This window comes from Dendropsophus ebraccatus, chromosome 2 (assembly GCF_027789765.1).
Source record: "Dendropsophus ebraccatus isolate aDenEbr1 chromosome 2, aDenEbr1.pat, whole genome shotgun sequence".
In the NCBI taxonomy this organism is placed as follows: Eukaryota; Metazoa; Chordata; class Amphibia; order Anura; family Hylidae; genus Dendropsophus; species Dendropsophus ebraccatus.
In genome coordinates, this window is record NC_091455.1 from 4,740,750 (window position 1) to 4,760,399 (window position 19,650).

Below are 19,650 nucleotides of genomic sequence, written 5' to 3' on the forward strand. Positions count from 1 at the left end.
CATAGTAGCCAATACCCCCATATATGCCCCACATAGTAGCCAATCCCCATATAGTGCCCCACATAGTAGCCAATCCCCATATAGTGCCCCACATAGTAGCCCATCCCCCATATATGCCCCACATAGTATCCAATCCCCCATTATAGTGCCCCACATAGTAGCCAATCCCCATATAGTGCCCCACATAGTAGCCAATGCCCATATAGTGCCCCACATAGTAGCCAATCCCCCCACAGAGTAGCCAATACCCCCCATTAGTGTGGCCCCAGTGGAAAAAAACTATAAACCAGTAACTCACCTGTCCGCCGGTCCCAGCAGCTCCTCTCCCGGCAGAGCGCGTGCTCCCGTCATCCTCCGGGGCGGGCAGCGGGGTGTACAGAGTCACTGACTGTGCCGGAAGTAATTCCTGATAGAGGCTGCAGGTTACTTCCGGCACAGTCAGTGTCTGTATACCCCGCTGCCCGCCCCGGAGGATGACAGGAGTGCGCGCTCTGCCGGGAGAGGAGCTGCAGGGACCGGCGGACAGGTGAGTTACTGGTTTATTGTTTTTTCGCTGGGGCCACACATAATGCGGGACACGGGGGGCCGTTCTGGGACCGCGGGACAGCACCCCGAAAACGGGACTGTCCCGCGAAATCCGGGACGGTTGGGAGGTATGTTATATAACATATTACTATACACAGCACTGCGGATACAGGAGATCTATAACACGTTACTATACACAGCACTGCGGATACATGATATATAACATATTACTATACACAGCACTGCGGATACAGGAGATATATAACACGTTACTATACACAGCACTGCGGATAAAGGAGATATATAACACATCACTACGGATACAGGAGATATATAACACGTTACTATACACAGCACTGCGGATACATGATATATAACATATTACTATACACAGCACTGCGGATACAGGAGATATATAACACGTTACTATACACAGCACTGCGGATAAAGGAGATATATAACACGTCACTATACACAGCACTGCGGATACATGATATATAACATATTACTATACACAGCACTGCGGATACAGGAGATATATAACATATTACTATACACAGCACTGCGGATACACAGGAGATATATAACACGTTACTATACACAGCACTGCGGATACAGGAGATATATAACACATTACTATACACAGCACTGCGGATACATGATATATAACACGTCACTATACACAGCACTGCGGATACAGGAGATATATAACGCGTCACTATACACAGCACTGCGGATACATGATATATAACACGTTACTATACACAGCACTGCGGATAAAGGAGATATATAACACATCACTACGGATACAGGAGATATATAACACGTTACTATACACAGCACTGCGGATACATGATATATAACATATTACTATACACAGCACTGCGGATACAGGAGATATATAACATATTACTATACACAGCACTGCGGATACAGGAGATATATAACATATTACTATACACAGCACTGCGGATACAGGAGATATATAACACATCACTATACACAGCACTGCGGATACACAGGAGATATATAACACGTCACTATACACAGCACTGCGGATACAGGAGATATATAACACGTCAATATACACAGCACTGCGGATACACAGGAGATATATAACACGTCACTATACACAGCACTGCGGATACAGGAGATATATAACATATTACTATACACAGCACTGCGGATACACAGGAGATATATAACACGTTACTATACACAGCACTGCGGATACAGGAGATATATAACACATTACTATACACAGCACTGCGGATACATGATATATAACACGTCACTATACACAGCACTGCGGATACAGGAGATATATAACGCGTCACTATACACAGCACTGCGGATACATGATATATAACACGTTACTATACACAGCACTGCGGATAAAGGAGATATATAACACATCACTACGGATACAGGAGATATATAACACGTTACTATACACAGCACTGCGGATACATGATATATAACATATTACTATACACAGCACTGCGGATACAGGAGATATATAACATATTACTATACACAGCACTGCGGATACACAGGAGATATATAACATATTACTATACACAGCACTGCGGATACACAGGAGATATATAACACGTCACTATACACAGCACTGCGGATACAGGAGATATATAACACATCACTATACACAGCACTGCGGATACACAGGAGATATATAACACGTCACTATACACAGCACTGCGGATACAGGAGATATATAACACGTCACTATACACAGCACTGCGGATACACAGGAGATATATAACACGTCACTATACACAGCACTGCGGATACACAGGAGATATATAACACGTCACTATACACAGCACTGCGGATACAGGAGATATATAACACGTCACTATACACAGCACTGGGAATTTCTACGTACTACAGCTCCCAGAATGCTTTGCTTTTCTTCAGCTGTTCAAGACAGCCCTCCCCCCCGGTCACCCCCCTCCCCCAGCACTCCTGACAGTCTGCGGCTCATTGCTGATGCAGAACATTGCTCTTCACAGCAGACTCTCTCCCTGCTGCATTTCATGTCTGCCCCTCTGCCTGTGGCATCATTCAGCACACGGTAACCATACTGTAATCACCCGGTACAGATATTGTATCTGGTATATGACAGGGAGATGATGATGTTTAAAAAACAGAAGCCGCCATTTTTAACACAGCCAGATATTTCTTATTACTGGTGAAGGAAAGTCCTGTGTAGCCTAGAGGGGCGGGGTCTGTAAGGTCATAACCTGATGAAGTCGTGCCAATCACCCTGAAACCTGTTCTCCATCTTTTATTGTTGATAACCCTCAAGCGTGTATACATATCTAGCCCCGGGGGAGCAGGTATTTCTCAGGTGTGTACGGTATGTTTCTCAGGTGTGCACGGTATGTTTCTCAGCCTTGGGCTGCGGGCTTGGACTGAGTTGCCCTGTGATGAGTCTAAGGGCCCTTTTACACAGAAAGATTATCTGCCAAAGATTTGAAGCCAAAGGGCCCTATTCCACCGGACGATTATCGTTTGCATAATTGTTAACGATTAACGATCTCAAACGACCGCTATTGCGAAAGACCTGAAAACGTTCACTCATTTCCATGGAACGATAATCGTTACTTATGATCGTAATTGCGATCGTTTTTTCTTCGCTATTTATTGGCTATTGCATTCGTATCTATTGCGAACGACCGAACGATGTCTTATTCAATGCGGACAATTTGCGAATGTTTTGCGAACGAGCAACGATAAAAATAGGTCCAGGTCTTATAAAGCGATCAATGATTTCTCGTTCGGTCGTTAATTGTTAACTGCATTTCAACCGAACGATATATAATACCTGACAAACTACCATGAGGGGGACTGTGCGCTGCTGGGGAGGGTCCTGACAGCTTTGGATTGGTTGCGGTGACTTAAAAGACAGAGAGAAAAGGAGCCAGTCCTCACAGTGAATAATCAGCCTTGTTGTGAAGAGTACATGGAGCAGCACATTAAGAAGTACTACAAGAGAGTTGTGAGAGTCCCAACCCAGGGTAGAAGTGTGCTCTGCCAAAACTTTAGAAGGAGAATAAGTAGTATTGAGTAGAGAGAATACTTCTGCCCATGTTTTGACTCTTTGGTCTTTGCAACATAGGCTTCTAGCAACTTTGCTCTATCCGGATCAGTTCCTCTGTCTTCAGGATACTGTCCTGCACTTTTAGACTGCTTCTCGCTGTGGGTTGGGGAGATCCCTGACTTGTCCTCTCTAAGTGTGCGTTCGGCACTGCATTGTGTGTGGAAGTGCTGATCTCAAGAAAAGAGTGCTAAGCTATCTCATATGCGTCTGTTCACTACAGAGACCAACCCAAAAACTAAAGGTGTGGCTACTCTTCCTCTCCCCATGTGACTTCCTCCTACAGCATCTGTAACGTGTGCTGTGAGTGGGTGAGAGGCGAGTGCAAGAGAAAGAAAAGGATAGAGATAGGTAAAAAAGAGAAAGAGCTCCCATTGGTGCAAAGATCCTAGAAACAATAACCCTTTAGTTACCTACAGCTGTGCAATACCTAGGTACACAATATACATACTAGCGACATATAATGGCAAAACTTAGGGACTACTTCACCACCATTTTTACTTTGAAGTACAGACTTTTGTGAGGTGTGTACAGACAAGAAGCACCCGTGGTGGGACACCACAGATGCAGCTGGACAGAGTGACAGCAGACACTACAGGCACAACTGTAACTTATAGTTCAGGGAAGCTTTCCCATTGGTGGAGGTGTCCTGAGCTAACTTGGTCTGTGATTGGGTGGGAGACATGAGGAGATTAGGTGGTCCTGATTGGCCATGGGAGACAAGAGTTACACACAGCTTAATGGGTAAGCTGTGATAGACTGACCTGGTGAGAACCGTAGATTGGCCGGCTCCTTATTCAGGCGTCAGACAGGATAACATGCAGGAAATCACATAACCTTAAGCGACCAGCAGCTTATGCTTGCTGTCAGTGACTGAAAACCTGGGGAAAAGAGCACAGTAGCTTTAGTACATATAAGACCCTGTAGAATCTGAACAGTGCTGAACTATATATGACAGAGACAGGGCAGTTTCTACGCCATTTTGGCAACAGGGCGAATCTGAAAAAAGTGCCCTTCCCCCGCAACCCGACCCGACCTCAATCGCTCAATCTGCCATTATCAATAGGTGTGGGGGAGGGGGGCATGTTTAGGATTCACTATTAATCAGCTATCAATCACTGCTGAGTGAGGTGTGAGGTTCAGGGGGGACCTAGGGCGCCCCTATCTGGAACCTGTGTCCTGGACTCCTGGGAGGGCTGATGCTGGGGGACACCTGGGGCCGATTATCTGAAAGATTTTTTCAGCCAAAGCCAGAAATGGACTATACACAGAGAACAGGAAATAAAGACTGAGATTTCTCCTCTTCTCAAATCCATTCCTGGTTTTGGCTTAAAAATCAGTCAGATAATCTGTTGGTGTAATAGGGCCCATGCAGAGGGAACCAGTGAGGAGACAGGTCACCCGCTCCCATCCTGGACTGATCTGTATCTGTCACCCGCTCCCATCCTGGACTGATCTGTATCTGTCACCCGCTCCCATCCTGGACTGATCTGTATCTGTCACCCGCTCCCATCCTGGACTGATCTGTATCTGTCACCCGCTCCCATCCTGGACTGATCTGTATCTGTCACCACAGCTCCCTTGTGAATAATAACTACAACTCCCAGAATGCCCTACACTTATGAAGCTCTCAGGGCATGCTGGGAGTTGCAGTTTGTGAGGGGACAAAACCTTGAGGTGTCTGTTCATTTGTACTTCAACTCCCAGCATATTCTGAGGGCTGTAAGTAAATGCTGGGAGTTGTAGTGCTTGCAGCTGTTTCAGTTGGAGGGTCGCAGTGATTTATGTCTGTGATCGTGTGCGATTGAAGTGATTTGTTTGCAAATTGTATGAATGAGAGTGAGTGGTAGTGTGTGCCTGCTGAGAGAGTGTGGATGATGAGAGTGAGTGGTAGTGTGTGGATGATGAGAGAGTGTGGATGATGAGAGTGTGGATGGTGTGAATGATGAGAGTGTGGATGGTGTGGATGATGAGAGTGTGCATTGTGTGGATGATGGGAGTGTGGATGGTGTGGATGATGAGAGTGTGGATGGTGTGGATGATGAGAGTGTGCATGGTGTGGATGATGGGAGTGTGGATGGTGTGGACCATGGGAGTCCCTCCCCCTCCCCCTCCCCCTCCCCCTGATGGGGAGTGTGATCGTGTGCGATTGAAGTGATTTGTTTGCAAATTGTATGAATGAGAGTGAGTGGTAGTGTGTGCCTGCTGAGAGAGTGTGGATGATGAGAGTGAGTGGTAGTGTGTGGATGATGAGAGAGTGTGGATGATGAGAGTGTGGATGGTGTGAATGATGAGAGTGTGGATGGTGTGGATGATGAGAGTGTGCATTGTGTGGATGATGGGAGTGTGGATGGTGTGGATGATGAGAGTGTGGATGGTGTGGATGATGAGAGTGTGCATGGTGTGGATGATGGGAGTGTGGATGGTGTGGACCATGGAGTCCCCCCCCCCCCCCCTCCCCCTCCCCCCCTCCCCCCTCCCCCCCTACCCCCCCCACCCCCCTACCCCCCCCCCTACCCCCCCCACCCCCCCCCACCCCCCTACCCCCCTACCCCCCTACCCCCCCCACCCCCCTACCCCCCCCCCTACCCCCCCCACCCCCCTACCCCCCCTACCCCCCCTACCCCCCCCCTACCCCCCCCCCACCCCCCTACCCCCCCCCCCTACCCCCCCCCACCCCCCTACCCCCCCCACCCCCCTACCCCCCCTACCCCCCCTACCCCCCCCTGTGTGCAGGGTCACATGCAGAGCCACCAGGGAACATCCCTGCTCCACTCTCCTCTCCACAGGACCCAGCTCCCAGGAGACAATATGTCTGCCACTGAGTGAGGTGGGAGAGGGCGCCCCCTAGCGGTCAGTGCTGATGCCCCTCCCGCACAGTGCTAGAAACAGTCCTGCACTGATCACTGGGGCCGGTCTCTACACTAGATCTCTCCTCCTGTAATCAGACAGACGGGCAGCAAGGAGTGCACCGCTCCGACTGCAACTTAAAGGGCCGGTGTGCGCACATCTAATGTGTCCTCCACCTATCACTGCTCAGCATTACCTATATAAGGCTGCTCCACCCAATCACCTGTGTCTGAGCAAAGTGCAGGTGTGCTGTATATAGTGCAGGTGTGCGGTATAGTGCAGGTGTGTGGTATATAGTGCGGGCTCCTTAGTGCAGGTGTGTGGTATATAGTGCGGGCTCCATGGTGCAGGTGTGTGGTATATAGTGCGGGTGCCATAGTGCAGGTGTGTGGTATATAGTGCGGGCTCCATAATGCAGGTGTGCGGTATAGTGCGGGCTCCATAGTGCAGGTGTGCGGTATAGTGCGGGCTCCATAGTGCAGGCGTGCGGTATATAGTGCGGGCTCCATGGTGCAGGTGTGTGGTATATAGTGCGGGCTCCATGGTGCAGGTGTGTGGTATATAGTGCGGGCTCCATGGTGCAGGTGTGTGGTATATAGTGCGGGTGCCATAGTGCAGGTGTGTGGTATATAGTGCGGGTGCCATAGTGCAGGTGTGTGGTATATAGTGCGGGCTCCATAATGCAGGTGTGCGGTATAGTGCGGGCTCCATAGTGCAGGTGTGCGGTATAGTGCGGGCTCCATAGTGCAGGCGTGCGGTATATAGTGCGGGCTCCATGGTGCAGGTGTGTGGTATATAGTGCGGGCTCCATGGTGCAGGTGTGTGGTATATAGTGCGGGCTCCATGGTGCGGGTGTGTGGTATATAGTGCGGGCTCCATAGTGTAGGTGTGCGGTATAGTGCGGGCTCCATAGTGCAGGCGTGCGGTATATAGTGCGGGCTCCATGGTGCAGGTGTGTGGTATATAGTGCGGGCTCCATGGTGCAGGTGTGTGGTATATAGTGCGGGCTCCATGGTGCAGGTGTGTGGTATATAGTGCAGGTGTGCGGTATAGTGCAGGTGTGTGGTATATAGTGCGGGCTCCATGGTGCAGGTGTGTGGTATATAGTGCGGGCTCCATAGTGCGGTGTGTGGTATATAGTGCGGGCTCCATAGTGCAGTTGTGCGGTATATAGTGCGGGCTCCATAATGCAGGTGTGTGGTATATAGTGCCGGCTCCATAGTGCAGGTGTGTGGTATAAAGTGCAGGTGTGCGGTATATAGTGCGGACTCCATAGTGCAGGTGTGCGGTATATAGTGCGGGCTCCATGGTGCAGGTGTGTGGTATATAGTGCGGGCTCCATAGTGCAGGTGTGCTGTATATAGTGCAGGTGTGTGGTATATAGCGCGTGCTCCATAGTGCAGGTGTGTGGTATATAGTGCAGGTGTGCGGTATATAGTGCGGGCTCCATAATGCAGGTGTGCGGTATAAGAGTGCGGACTCCATAGTGCAGGTGTGTGGTATGTAGTGCAGGTGTGCGGTATATAGTGCGGGCTCCATAGTGCAGGTGTGTGGTATAGTGCAGGTGTGCGGTATATAGTGCGGGCTCCATAGTGCAGGTGTGCGGTATATAGTGCGGGCTCCATAGTGCAGGTGTGCGGTATATAGTGCGGGCTCCGTAGTGCAGGTGTGTGGTATATAGTGCAGGTGTGCGGTATATAGTGCGGGCTCCATAGTACAGGTGTGTGGTATAGTGCGGGCTCCATAGTGCAGGTGTGCGGTATAAAGTGCAGGTGTGCGGTATAAAGTGCAGGTGTGTGGTATATAGTGCGGGCTCCATAGTGCAGGTGTGCGGTATAGTGCGGGCTCCATAGTGCAGGTGTGCGGTATAGTGCGGGCTCCATAGTGCGGGTGTGTGGTATATAGTGCGGGTGTGTGGTATATAGTGCAGGTGTGTGGTATAGTGCGGGCTCCATGGTGCAGGTGTGTGGTATAGTGTGGGCTGCGTAGTGCAGGTGTGTGGTATAGTGTGGGCTGCGTAGTGCAGGTGTGCGGTATATAGTGCGGGCTCCATAGTGCAGGTGTGTGGTTTATAGTGCAGGTGTGTGGTCTATAGTGCGGGCTCCATAATGCAGGTGTGTGGTATATAGTGCGGGCTCCATAGTGCAAGTGTGCGGTATATACTATAGTGCAGGTGTGCGGTACAGTGCGGGCTCCATAGTGCAGGTGTGTGGTATATACTGTAGTGCGGGCTCCATAGTGCGGGTGTGTGGTATATAGTGCAGGTGTGTGGTATATAGTGTGGGCTGCGTAGTGCAGGTGTGCGGTATATAGTGCGAGTCCATAGTGCAGGTGTGCGGTATATAGTGTGGTCTCCATAGTGCAGGTGTGTGGTATATAGTGCAGGTGTGCGGTATATAGTGCGAGTCCATAGTGCAGGTGTGTGGTATATACTGTAGTGCGGGCTCCATAGTGCGGGTGTGTGGTATATAGTGCAGGTGTGTGGTATATAGTGTGGGCTGCGTAGTGCAGGTGTGCGGTATATAGTGCGAGTCCATAGTGCAGGTGTGCGGTATATAGTGCGGTCTCCATAGTGCAGGTGTGTGGTATATAGTGCAGGTGTGCGGTATAGTGCAGGTGCGTGGTATATAGTGCGGGCTCCATAGTGCAGGTGTGTGGTATATAGTGCAGGTGTGTGGTATATAGTGCGTGCTCCATAGTGCAGGTGTGCTGTATATAGTGTGGGCTCCATAGTGCAGGTGTGCGGTATAGTGCGGGCTCCATAATGCAGGTGTGCGGTATAGTGCAGGTGTGTGGTATATAGTGCGGGCTCCATAATGCAGGTGTGTGGTATATAGTGCGGGCTCCATAATGCAGGTGTGCGGTATATAGTGCTGGCTCCATAGTGCAGGCGTGCGGTATATAGTGCGGGCTCCATAGTGCAGGTGTGTGGTATATAGTGCGGGCTCCATAGTGCAGGTGTGTGGTATATAGTGCGGGCTCCATAGTGCAGGTGTGTGGTATATAGTGCGGGCTCCATAATGCAGGTGTGCGGTATATAGTGCTGGCTCCATAGTGCAGGCGTGCGGTATATAGTGCGGGCTCCATAGTGCAGGTGTGTGGTATATAGTGCGGGCTCCATAGTGCAGGTGTGTGGTATATAGTGTGGGCTCCATAGTGCAGGTGTGCGGTATAGTGCGGGCTCCATAATGCAGGTGTGCGGTATAGTGCAGGTGTGTGGTATATAGTGCGGGCTCCATAATGCAGGTGTGTGGTATATAGTGCGGGCTCCATAATGCAGGTGTGCGGTATATAGTGCTGGCTCCATAGTGCAGGCGTGCGGTATATAGTGCGGGCTCCATAGTGCAGGTGTGTGGTATATAGTGCGGGCTCCATAGTGCAGGTGTGTGGTATATAGTGCGGGCTCCATAGTGCAGGTGTGCAGTATATAGTGCGAGCTCCATAGTGCAGGTGTGCGGTATATAGTGTGGGCTCCATAGTGCAGGTGTGTGGTATACTGCAGGTGTGCGGTATATAGTGCGGGCTCCATAGTGCAGGTGTGTGGTATATAGTGCAGGTGTGCGGTATATAGTGCGGGCTCCATAGTGCAGGTGTGTGGTATAGTACAGGTGTGCGGTATAGTGCGGGCTCCATAGTGCAGGTGTGTGGTTTATAGTGCGGGTGTGTGGTTTATTGTGCGGGCTCCATAATGCAGGTGTGTGGTATATAGTGCGGGCTCCATAGTGCAGGTGTGTGGTATATAGTGCGGGCTCCATAGTGCAGGTGTGTGGTATATAGTGCGGGCTCCATAGTGCAGGTGTGCGGTATAGTGTGGGCTCCATAGTGCAGGTGTGTGGTATATAGTGTGGGCTCCGTAGTGCAGGTGTGCGGTATAGTGCGGGCTCCATAATGCAGGTGTGCGGTATAGTGTGGGCTCCATAGTGCAGGTGTGTGGTATATACTGTAGTGCGGGCTCCTTAGTGCGGGTGTGTGGTATATAGTGCGGGCTCCATAGTGCAGGTGTGCGGTATATAGTGCGGGCTCCATAGTGCCGGTGTGTGGTATATAGTGCGGGCTCCATAGTGCCGGTGTGCGGTATATAGTACGGGCTCCATAGTGCAGGTGTGTGGTATACTGCAGGTGTGCGGTATATAGTGCGGGCTCCATAGTGCAGGTGTGTGGTATATAGTGCAGGTGTGCGGTATATAGTGCGGGCTCCATAGTGCAGGTGTGTGGTATAGTGCAGGTGTGCGGTATATAGTGCGGGCTCCATAGTGCAGGTGTGTGGTATATAGTGCGGGCTCCATAGTGCAGGTGTGTGGTATAGTGCAGGTGTGTGGTATATAGTGCGGGCTCCATAGTGCAGGTGTGCGGTATATAGTGCGGTCTCCATAGTGCAGGTGTGCGGTATATAGTGCGGGCTCCATAGTGCAGGTGTGTGGTATATAGTGCGGGCTCCATAGTGCAGGTGTGTGGTATATAGTGCGGGCTCCATAGTGCAGGTGTGTGGTATAAAGTGTGGGTGCCATAGTGCAGGTGTGTGGTATAGTGCAGGTGTGCGGTATATAGTGCGGGCTCCATAGTGCGGGTGTGTGGTTTATAGTGCAGGTGTGTGGTATATAGTGCGGGCTCCATAGTGCAGGTGTGTGGTATATAGTGCGGGCTCCATAATGCAGGTGTGTGGTATATAGTGTGGGTGCCATAGTGCAGGTGTGTGGTATAGTGCAGGTGTGCGGTATATAGTGCGGGCTCCATAGTGCAGGTATGTGGTATATACTGTAGTGCGGGCTCCATAGTGCGGGTGTGTGGTATATAGTGCGGGCTCCATAATGCAGGTGTGCGGTATATAGTGCAGGCTCCATAATGCAGGTGTGTGGTATATAGTGCGGGCTCCGTAGTGCAGGTGTGTGGTATATAGTGCGGGCTCCATAGTGCAGGTGTGTGGTATATATTGTAGTGTGGGCTCCGTAGTGCAGGTGTGCGGTATATAGTGCAGGTGTGTGGTATATAGTGCAGGCTCCATAATGCAGGTGTGTGGTATATAGTGCGGGCTCCATAGTGTAGGTGTGCGGTATATAGTGCGGGCTCCATAATGCAGGTGTGCGGTATATAGTGTGGGCTCCGTAGTGCAGGTGTGTGGTATATAGTGCAGGCTCCATAATGCAGGTGTGCGGTATAGTGCGGGCTCCGTAGTGCAGGTAGTATAGTATACAGTATGTATGTTGTATAGTGTGCATTGTCTGGCCAGGAGCACATGGAGAGCTGGTTTAGTGTCTGTTCACACTAGTGCTGGGTGGGGTGACCTGAGGTGTTTGGTCTACTAGTGTTGTGGTTGTTGGGCCATTGGTTTGCTATCTCTGGCGTTGTGTTGGGGTGATGTTGGTCACAGCTCACACTATACCATTTAGATCAGGGACCCACAGGGCAGTGTGTGGGCTTATATACTGATCACAATGCTGCTGTCTTATAATAAGATTATCTTGTTGCCCATGGCAACCAATCACAGCTCCCATGACAACCAATCACAGCTCCCATGACAACCAATCACAGCTTGGCTTTTTATTACATTGTTTTAGTAAATGAAAGTGGAGCTGTGATTGGTTGCTATGGGGGCTGTGATTGGTTGCTATGGGGGCTGTGATTGGTTGTCATGGGAGCTGTGATTGGTTGCCATGGGGGCTGTGATTGGTTGCTATGGGGGCTGTGATTGGTTGCTATGGGAGATGCGAACAAGGAGAATCTGTTTTTTTTTTAAGGCCCCATTTACATGCCCATAGTGGGGCCTGTAGCTGCAGACCCCCAATTTCGGACGGCACTATGGACGCGCTTCTGTAGTAGTGCTCTGCAATTCACTTTGTGGCACGGATCATGGCCCCGTAGGGATGTGTGGTAGGGGCCAAAAAGACCTTAGGACCCAATAGTTCTTGCATTAGGTATTTCTCCAGTCTCTTCGTCTCACCGTGCGGGATCGCTAACATTATACTGAGACCAGACAATTCTGCCGCAGCCGCACAAAGTCCGGGGGTTTAGTTAAAAAATAGGAAAGGGGGGGTGAGTTGGAATTTTTATATGGCAGGAAATGTTTTTATATTTTTACTTCCCCTACGTGACTTGTACAACCATTACATGATACTATAATATTAGAATGACCAGTGTTATCTGTATAGACCTGTAATATGGCCTGAGGCAGATCAGGGATGGCAGAGACCTAGCACAGGCCTTCTCTCTGCCACCATGTGATGGGGACTGACCTGTCCTCCTCTACCACCAATGATGCACCTTTCCACCCATGGCATTGTCACCTTTGACTTCAGCATTTAAACAGTTAATAGCTTTAGTTGAGTGCAGGGAGGAGTTGCTGGGTATGGAGTAGGCCCAGGCCTGCGGCATACCCCCTTAATCTACTGGCACATCATGCAGCCATTGGTCCCTGATGACATGTAATGGTAGAAACATGTTGGGACTTTAGACCAGACATCAATGATGACCTTCCTTGCCTCTTCCCTTTAGGGATTAGAAGGGATTCTTTTTTTTTTTTTGCCATTTTTGTCATGATCCTTATTGTACCGCTGCTTCTGGGAACCTGCCCCAACAGGGTAACAATCCTGAAACTGCTCCCACTAACGGGTCTCAGAGGGTCATACACGACTTTTCAGGGAACCTATCACATTACATATTAGATCTGACCCAAGACAAATTGCAATGAATGCTCTTATGTCTGCTCTTATATTCTCTGCCCCAGGAGGATGAGCGTCTTCTCGGTGCTCTTCGTGTCCTCCTCCTTCCTCCTCCTTTCCTCCTCTTCCTTCTGTCTCCTTCCTCCTCACCCTCCTCTTCCTTCTGTCTCCTTCCAGGATGATGAGCGTTTTCCCGATGCTGTTCGTGTCCGTCTCTATCCTCCTCACCCTCCTCTTCGCTCTCACTTCCTGGAGACAAAAGAAGAAATATCAGTTCTTACCCCCGGGACCTGCTCCGCTGCCCCTTCTGGGAAACCCTAAATATATTGGGGAGCACGCTGTCTGCAAACACATCCCGGAGGTAGGTGACCAAGGGGAATCATATTTTTCATTACAGTAAAGTATGTGCCCCCCACACCCAAGCAAGGACTGATGTAGGCATTGTGACTGACTATACTACCTCTAGTGGTTTCCCAACAGTATACTCTGTATACGTAGTATAGTGCCATACAGCACCTATGTTGGGCACCATATTGGTTTTATACAATGTATATTAATTTCACATGCTACCGCCTGGCAGTGCTCTGATAATGCTGCCATTCAGTGCCTGAGAAGTGCCCTGTTCTGTAGATTATAACACTTGTGCCTCCTGATTTACCCCTTTTTTAACTCTGTTTCCTCTGAAGCTCTGGAAGAAGTATGGTCCAGTGTTCACCATCTGGAAGTCAACTGATCCGGTTGTCGTCCTCTGTGGTTACGAGGTGGTGAAGGACGCCTTATTGACTCATGGAGAGGAGTTCAGCGGCCGTCCCTTCTTTCCTGTCGTTGATGTCTACTCAGAGGGATACAGTAAGGAGACCTGACATTTCAAGGGCTCGAAGCAGCCCTGAAGGAGGCCCCAAGGGGGAGGAGCATGGCACTAGAATTGTTTAAGTTGTGGCCACTTATTCCAGGGAAGGGGAACCTGTGGCCCTCCAGCTGTTGGAAAGATGCAATTCTCATTATGTCTGGACAGACAAAGCTTTGGTTTTGGCTCTCCCGGCATGGTGGTGGTTGTAGTTTTGCAGCAGCTGGAGGGCCACAGGTTCCCATCCTTGCTTTAATTTTTGTCATGCTCAACCCCCGAGGAGCTGCACTGGGTATAACATGGATTATAAGATATGCCCGGTGAGGATCCTTGGTCAGCGGGATATAAATGGTGTCTTCATCACGCCTGCTGAGAATTTTATGCAGAAAATCCCTTTAGTCATATGATTGGGTTCCAATGTGTGATCCTTCTTTAATAAGCAAAGTCCACCATCTTCTCTCCAACTAGGAGAACCCCTCCAGCAAGTCACGCCTATGGAAAGAAAGATGTCCGCCTCCAGGATAATCACATGGGGAGGGCAGGGGGTCAGGTAACAGGGGCAGCTGCTCCACAGCTGGCGGTAGAATATCATCTTATAGACAGTAGCAGGGTGGATATTACCCACATAACATTGTATCGCCGTGGAATATCTGATCTATACACCCGATGGTGGACAGTCTGTAGTGATATGGACAGAGGGATGGTGGTCACAGGGATAGACGTTCTTACACTGTGTTAATGATTATTCAATACCATAAACCTCTCCGCAGGTTTTCCCAGCCTTAATGGAGAGAGATGGCGTCAGCTCCGCAGGTTCACAGTTGCCTCCCTGAAGAATCTAGGGATGGGGAAGAAGCCGATGGAGAAATGGATCTTGGAGGAATCTGAACGCCTAATCAAAGCCATGAGCCTGACTGGAGGTGAGCGTCCTCTACTCGTCATCATGGAATAAGATCTCTCTGGTTTATAATTAGTAATTTGGGCAAATCTGTAGGCCATTCGGACCCTCCCTCAGGGCCCCAGCACACGAGTAACGTGGTGGGCGGAGGGCCCAAACAAAAGTTTGCTATGGGGCACAGCCATTTCTAGTTACGCCCCTGCTTCTGATGGTCTAGAGGGGTTTGTGGTTAACACCATATCTCTGGTGGTCTCTTCTAGGTGTTACGTGTGCAGTGGGACAGCTGAAGGAGCACCACTGGGGCACTTGTCATGGTGGCCAGGAGTGATTCAAGCTATGCTCACCCCTGGATATGCTGACTCGGCACTACCAAAATTGTTAGGAGTTGTAGTTGTGAGGAGCTGTAGTGAGTTGTACGCTACTGAAGACACTCCAAGCTCTTAAACAGTTAATGCATTTAGCGAGGAACATTGAAGTGCAGTATGTTAGGCAACTCTTGACTAGAAGTGTAAATGGTACAGTACATAATACACTTGCTATCTGAGATCCCTTGGATGGGGGTTGATCTTTGGGTATACTTGAATAAGTTTGTAGTGTAAGTTGCAGCTGGATGCTGTTAGGTATGTATAGGGCTTGGTGCAGTGTTACTTGAGAGAAGGGGGTTTAGTTTAGAACCTTCGGGTCTGGATAGAGTGCTCTGATCACCTTGGGGGTGGCGATAGAAAATACCTGCTTCCACTGGGATGAACATCCACCCTGGCTGTCCTGTGGGCACTGAGTGACACATGATCAGGAATGCAGGCCCAAAGCTGGATGAGCAGTTTATCCTGGCGACCCTCTAGGAACACTAGCGACTTGCAGCAGTGTCTCGCCTTGGGTAGTGCACTTAGCTAACTGTTGGCTTGACTTGACTGTAGACAGAACCTCCTTTTTTACGCGTCTGATAGGCCTTTTGTGTGGATGACGTTTTCCCCTATCTAGTCTACACTTTCTCTCCTCCTCAGACTTCTTCTCTTCCATCCCCAGGGAGCTTTACAATCCACCTAAAGGGCGAGGGTGTTGTGTGAGGTACCCTCCACAGGGATTAGATCTCAGACAGCGTACAATGGAAACTTGTGATAGGCCAAACACATATTCAATCCAAAACAGTTAACCCCTCCATTACTTCTCCAGCAGCTATACCTGAGTACTTCACTGCACAACAGTGACACCAAGTGGTGGGAGCTGCATACTACAGTTATCTATAACAATGGATACACACAAACAGGATACCGACCTATACCTTCTAGAAAACTTGCTCCGGGATCCTGTATCTTGTTTCCTCTTCATTGACTGACAGCCACTGTAGCTTCCAGATCTCAGAACAAGCCAGCCACACCAGTATAGTTTAACAGTAAAAACTGTCCCCTGAATACCCCTTTAAGATCTCTGCATCCCATCACACATCCACAGAGAAGTGTTCTAGATCAGATTTTTACCAAAGACAGGTGAATTTATAAGCAGTAAGCGCCCCTAGTGGTGGGGCCTGAAAGTGCAGCTACAGGGGCTTCCCCTAAGGTCCCTGGAGGTAATGAGTGTCTTTATTTTCTCAGGAAAAGCCATCAGTGCTCTGCATCTGCTGGGCTGCGCCGTGGGGAACATCACTATCTACGCTCTGCTGGGCGAGCACTTCGACTATGGAGATGCAAAGTTCCAGGAGCTGATTATAACCACCAGGAAGTTCATCTATGACACTCACTCACCCCTACATGAGGTACGGAGGCGGCTACTCCTTATGTGTATTCATGATACAGGGCTAAATGTCCCAGCAGGAAGCCTTCAGCATGAGCTGCATCATAGTGTCCTCCTCCTGTGCTGATCTCCTGAAGCCACAACCAAAGGCTGCGCTACAGAGGCTGTGTGGTGGTGTGCCGCCTTACCGTGGTGTGTGGACGAATCTACTCTAAGACTCCTTCACCCAAGGGACTAACTTCCTATCCAGCGTGTAAGGTGCGCTGTGGTTGGGTGGAAAAAGTGCAACAGAAGAGCAGAATGTGCAGCTTCCATACTTCAATACATAACACAGTGACATCTAGTGGTCATCTCTTAATACTATTTTGGCTGCAATAAGACCAAAAAGTACAGACTTTTGCGAAGTGTGTGAACAGTAACACCCCTAGTGGGATACCACAATTGTAGCCTCGCTCTATATACACAGTCTCATGTGATGTAAGGGGTTGGTATACGGCGTATCCATTGTAGCCTCCCTCTCTATATACAATCTCATGTGATGTAAAGGGTCGGTATACGGCGTATCCATTGTAGCCTCACTCTCTATATACAATCTCATGTGATGTAAAGGGTCGGTATACGGCGTATCCATTGTAGCCTCGCTCTTTATATACACAGTCTCATGTTATGTGAGGGGTTGGTATACAGCGTATCCATTGTAGCCTCCCTCTCTATATACAATCTCATGTGATGTAAGGGGTCGGTATACGGCGTATCCATTGTAGCCTCGCTCTCTGTATAAACAGTCTCATGTGATGTGAGGGGTTGGTATACAGCGTATCCATTGTAGCCTTCCTCTCTATATACACAATATCATGTGATGTAACAGGAAAGTATACGGCGTATCTATTGTAGCCTCCCTCTCTATATACAATCTCATGTGATGTAAGGGGTCGGTATACGGCGTATCCATTGTAGCCTCCCTCTATATACAGTCTCATGTGATGTAAGGGGTTGGTATACGGCGTATCCATTGTAGCCTCACTCTCTATATACAGTCTCATATGATGTAATAGGACAGTATATGGCGTATCCATTGTAGCCTCCATCTCTATATACAGTCTCGTGATGTAAGGGGTTGGTATACGGCGTATCCATTGTAGCCTCGCTCTCTATATACAGTCTCATGTGATGTAAGGGGTCGGTATATGGCGTATCCATTGTAGCCTCACTCTCTATATACACAGTCTCTCATGATGTAACAGGACAGTATACGGCGTATCCATTGTAGCCTCCATCTCTATATACACAGTCTCATGTGATGTAAGGGGTTGGTATACAGCGTATCCATTGTACCCTCCCTCTCTATATACAGTCTCATGTGATGTAAGGGGTCGGTATACGGCCTATCCATTGTAGCCTCCATCTCTATATACAATCTCATGTGATGTAATGGGTTGGTATACGGCGTATCCATTGTAGCCTCGCTCTCTATATACAGTCTTATATGATGTAAGGGGTTGGTATACGGCGTATCCATTGTAGCCTCAGTCTCAGGTTCCTTCTCTTCTCATCCTGCAGCTTGGAAACACTTTCCCGGTTCTCCTCAACGTCCCAATCCTCAAGGACAAAATCTTCAAGGAAAGTTCCCAGCTGATCTCATTTGTCCGAAAATACATTGAGCAGCACAAAGAGAGTCTGAACCCGAGCGCTCCCCGAGACTTCACCGACTACTTCCTGATAAAGATCAAAGAGGTAGAGATGTAGCAGAGCCGAGCGCCGAGATGTGCAGCTAAGATTCTAAACGTAACATAGCTGCCAGCCTCACTGGGAGGTAGTCACAGCCCCGCCCCCTCTATACCATGTGTATAGAGGTAGTCACAGCCCCGCCCCCTCTATACCATGTGTATAGAGGTAGTCACAGCCCTGCCCCCTGTATATCCTGTGTATAGAGAGGGAGTCACAGCCCTGCCCCCTGTGTATCCTGTGTATAGAGAGGTAGTCACAGCCCCGCCCCCTGTATATCCTGTGTATAGAGAGGTAGTCACAGCCCCGCCCCCTGTATATCCTGTGTATAGAGAGGTAGTCACAGCCCCGCCCCCTGTATATCCTGTGTATAGAGAGGTAGTCACAGCCCTGCCCCCTGTATATCCTGTGTATAGAGAGGGAGTCTGTATTTGGCCGATATTGGCTGCTACGGCCGATAATTGTTCAGTGTAAATGACTCATACAGCTACGATAACGCTGCCGTCGCTCCATGGAATAGGACCGCTGCTGTATGCTATGGGCTGCCTGGACGATCTAGCGATCACCCAGGCAGCCTTCCCCAACCCCCCCCCCCCCCCCCCACCCCCGGACTCGCTCACTGCTGCTGCGTGAATAAGAGGCAGCAGCCAGCGGGAAACAAGGAGCAAACAAGCGCTAACAGAGCTCGTTTGCTCTTCGTAGTTGCCCCGTGGAATAGGGGCTTGAGATTCTAAATGTAACAGAGCTGCCAGCCTCACTGAAAGGTAGTCACAGCCCCGCCCCCTGTATATCATGCGTATAGAGGTAATCACAGCCCCGCCCCCTGTTTATCATGTGTATAGAGGTAGTTACAGTTCCGCCCCCTGTACATCATGTGCATAGAGGTAGTCACAGCCCCGCCCCTGGCGGACACCACTGATATAATGACATGTCGTCTATGTACAGGGTATGTGGTAGATGTAGTGGAGCTGGCAGAGCCCACTTGTGTGACTGGTGTAGTGACCGGTGCGGATATAGCACTGACCTCTTATCTCTATACAGGAGGAAAATATCCCGGGCAGTCACTTCACAGACACCAGCCTCCTGATGACCCTCATCGCCCTCCTCGCCGCTGGCACCGAGACCACAACCACCACGCTGAACTTCTGCTTGTTCTTAATGAGTAATTACCCCGATGTGCAGGGTAAGAAAGTCCCTGTATATATCATGTGACGTGTTTGTGTGAGATATATATATCATGTATGACTGCTGTGTATATTTCATGTACAGTATGACTGCGCTGTATATATCATGTATG

At 49.5% G+C, this 19,650-nt stretch overlaps 1 protein-coding gene across 5 annotated transcripts in view; it reads left to right on the forward strand.

Annotated features, from left to right (window-relative positions):
- LOC138784256 (cytochrome P450 2C21-like) overlaps positions 1-19,650 on the forward strand; it is an 88,485-nt gene that overhangs the window by 49,466 nt on the left and 19,369 nt on the right. For 3 of the 5 annotated variants that reach the window (XM_069959772.1, XM_069959774.1, XM_069959771.1), the window contains exons 2-7: positions 13,330-13,513; positions 13,839-14,001; positions 14,770-14,919; positions 16,490-16,650; positions 18,189-18,362; positions 19,395-19,536. In XM_069959772.1, the coding sequence (XP_069815873.1) occupies positions 13,330-13,513; positions 13,839-14,001; positions 14,770-14,919; positions 16,490-16,650; positions 18,189-18,362; positions 19,395-19,536 (974 nt within the window). Of the gene's footprint in view, positions 1-12,146; positions 12,409-13,329; positions 13,514-13,838; positions 14,002-14,769; positions 14,920-16,489; positions 16,651-18,188; positions 18,363-19,394; positions 19,537-19,650 lie in introns of those variants that run through there. The other 2 variants (XM_069959770.1, XM_069959773.1) reach the window with 2 other exon arrangements.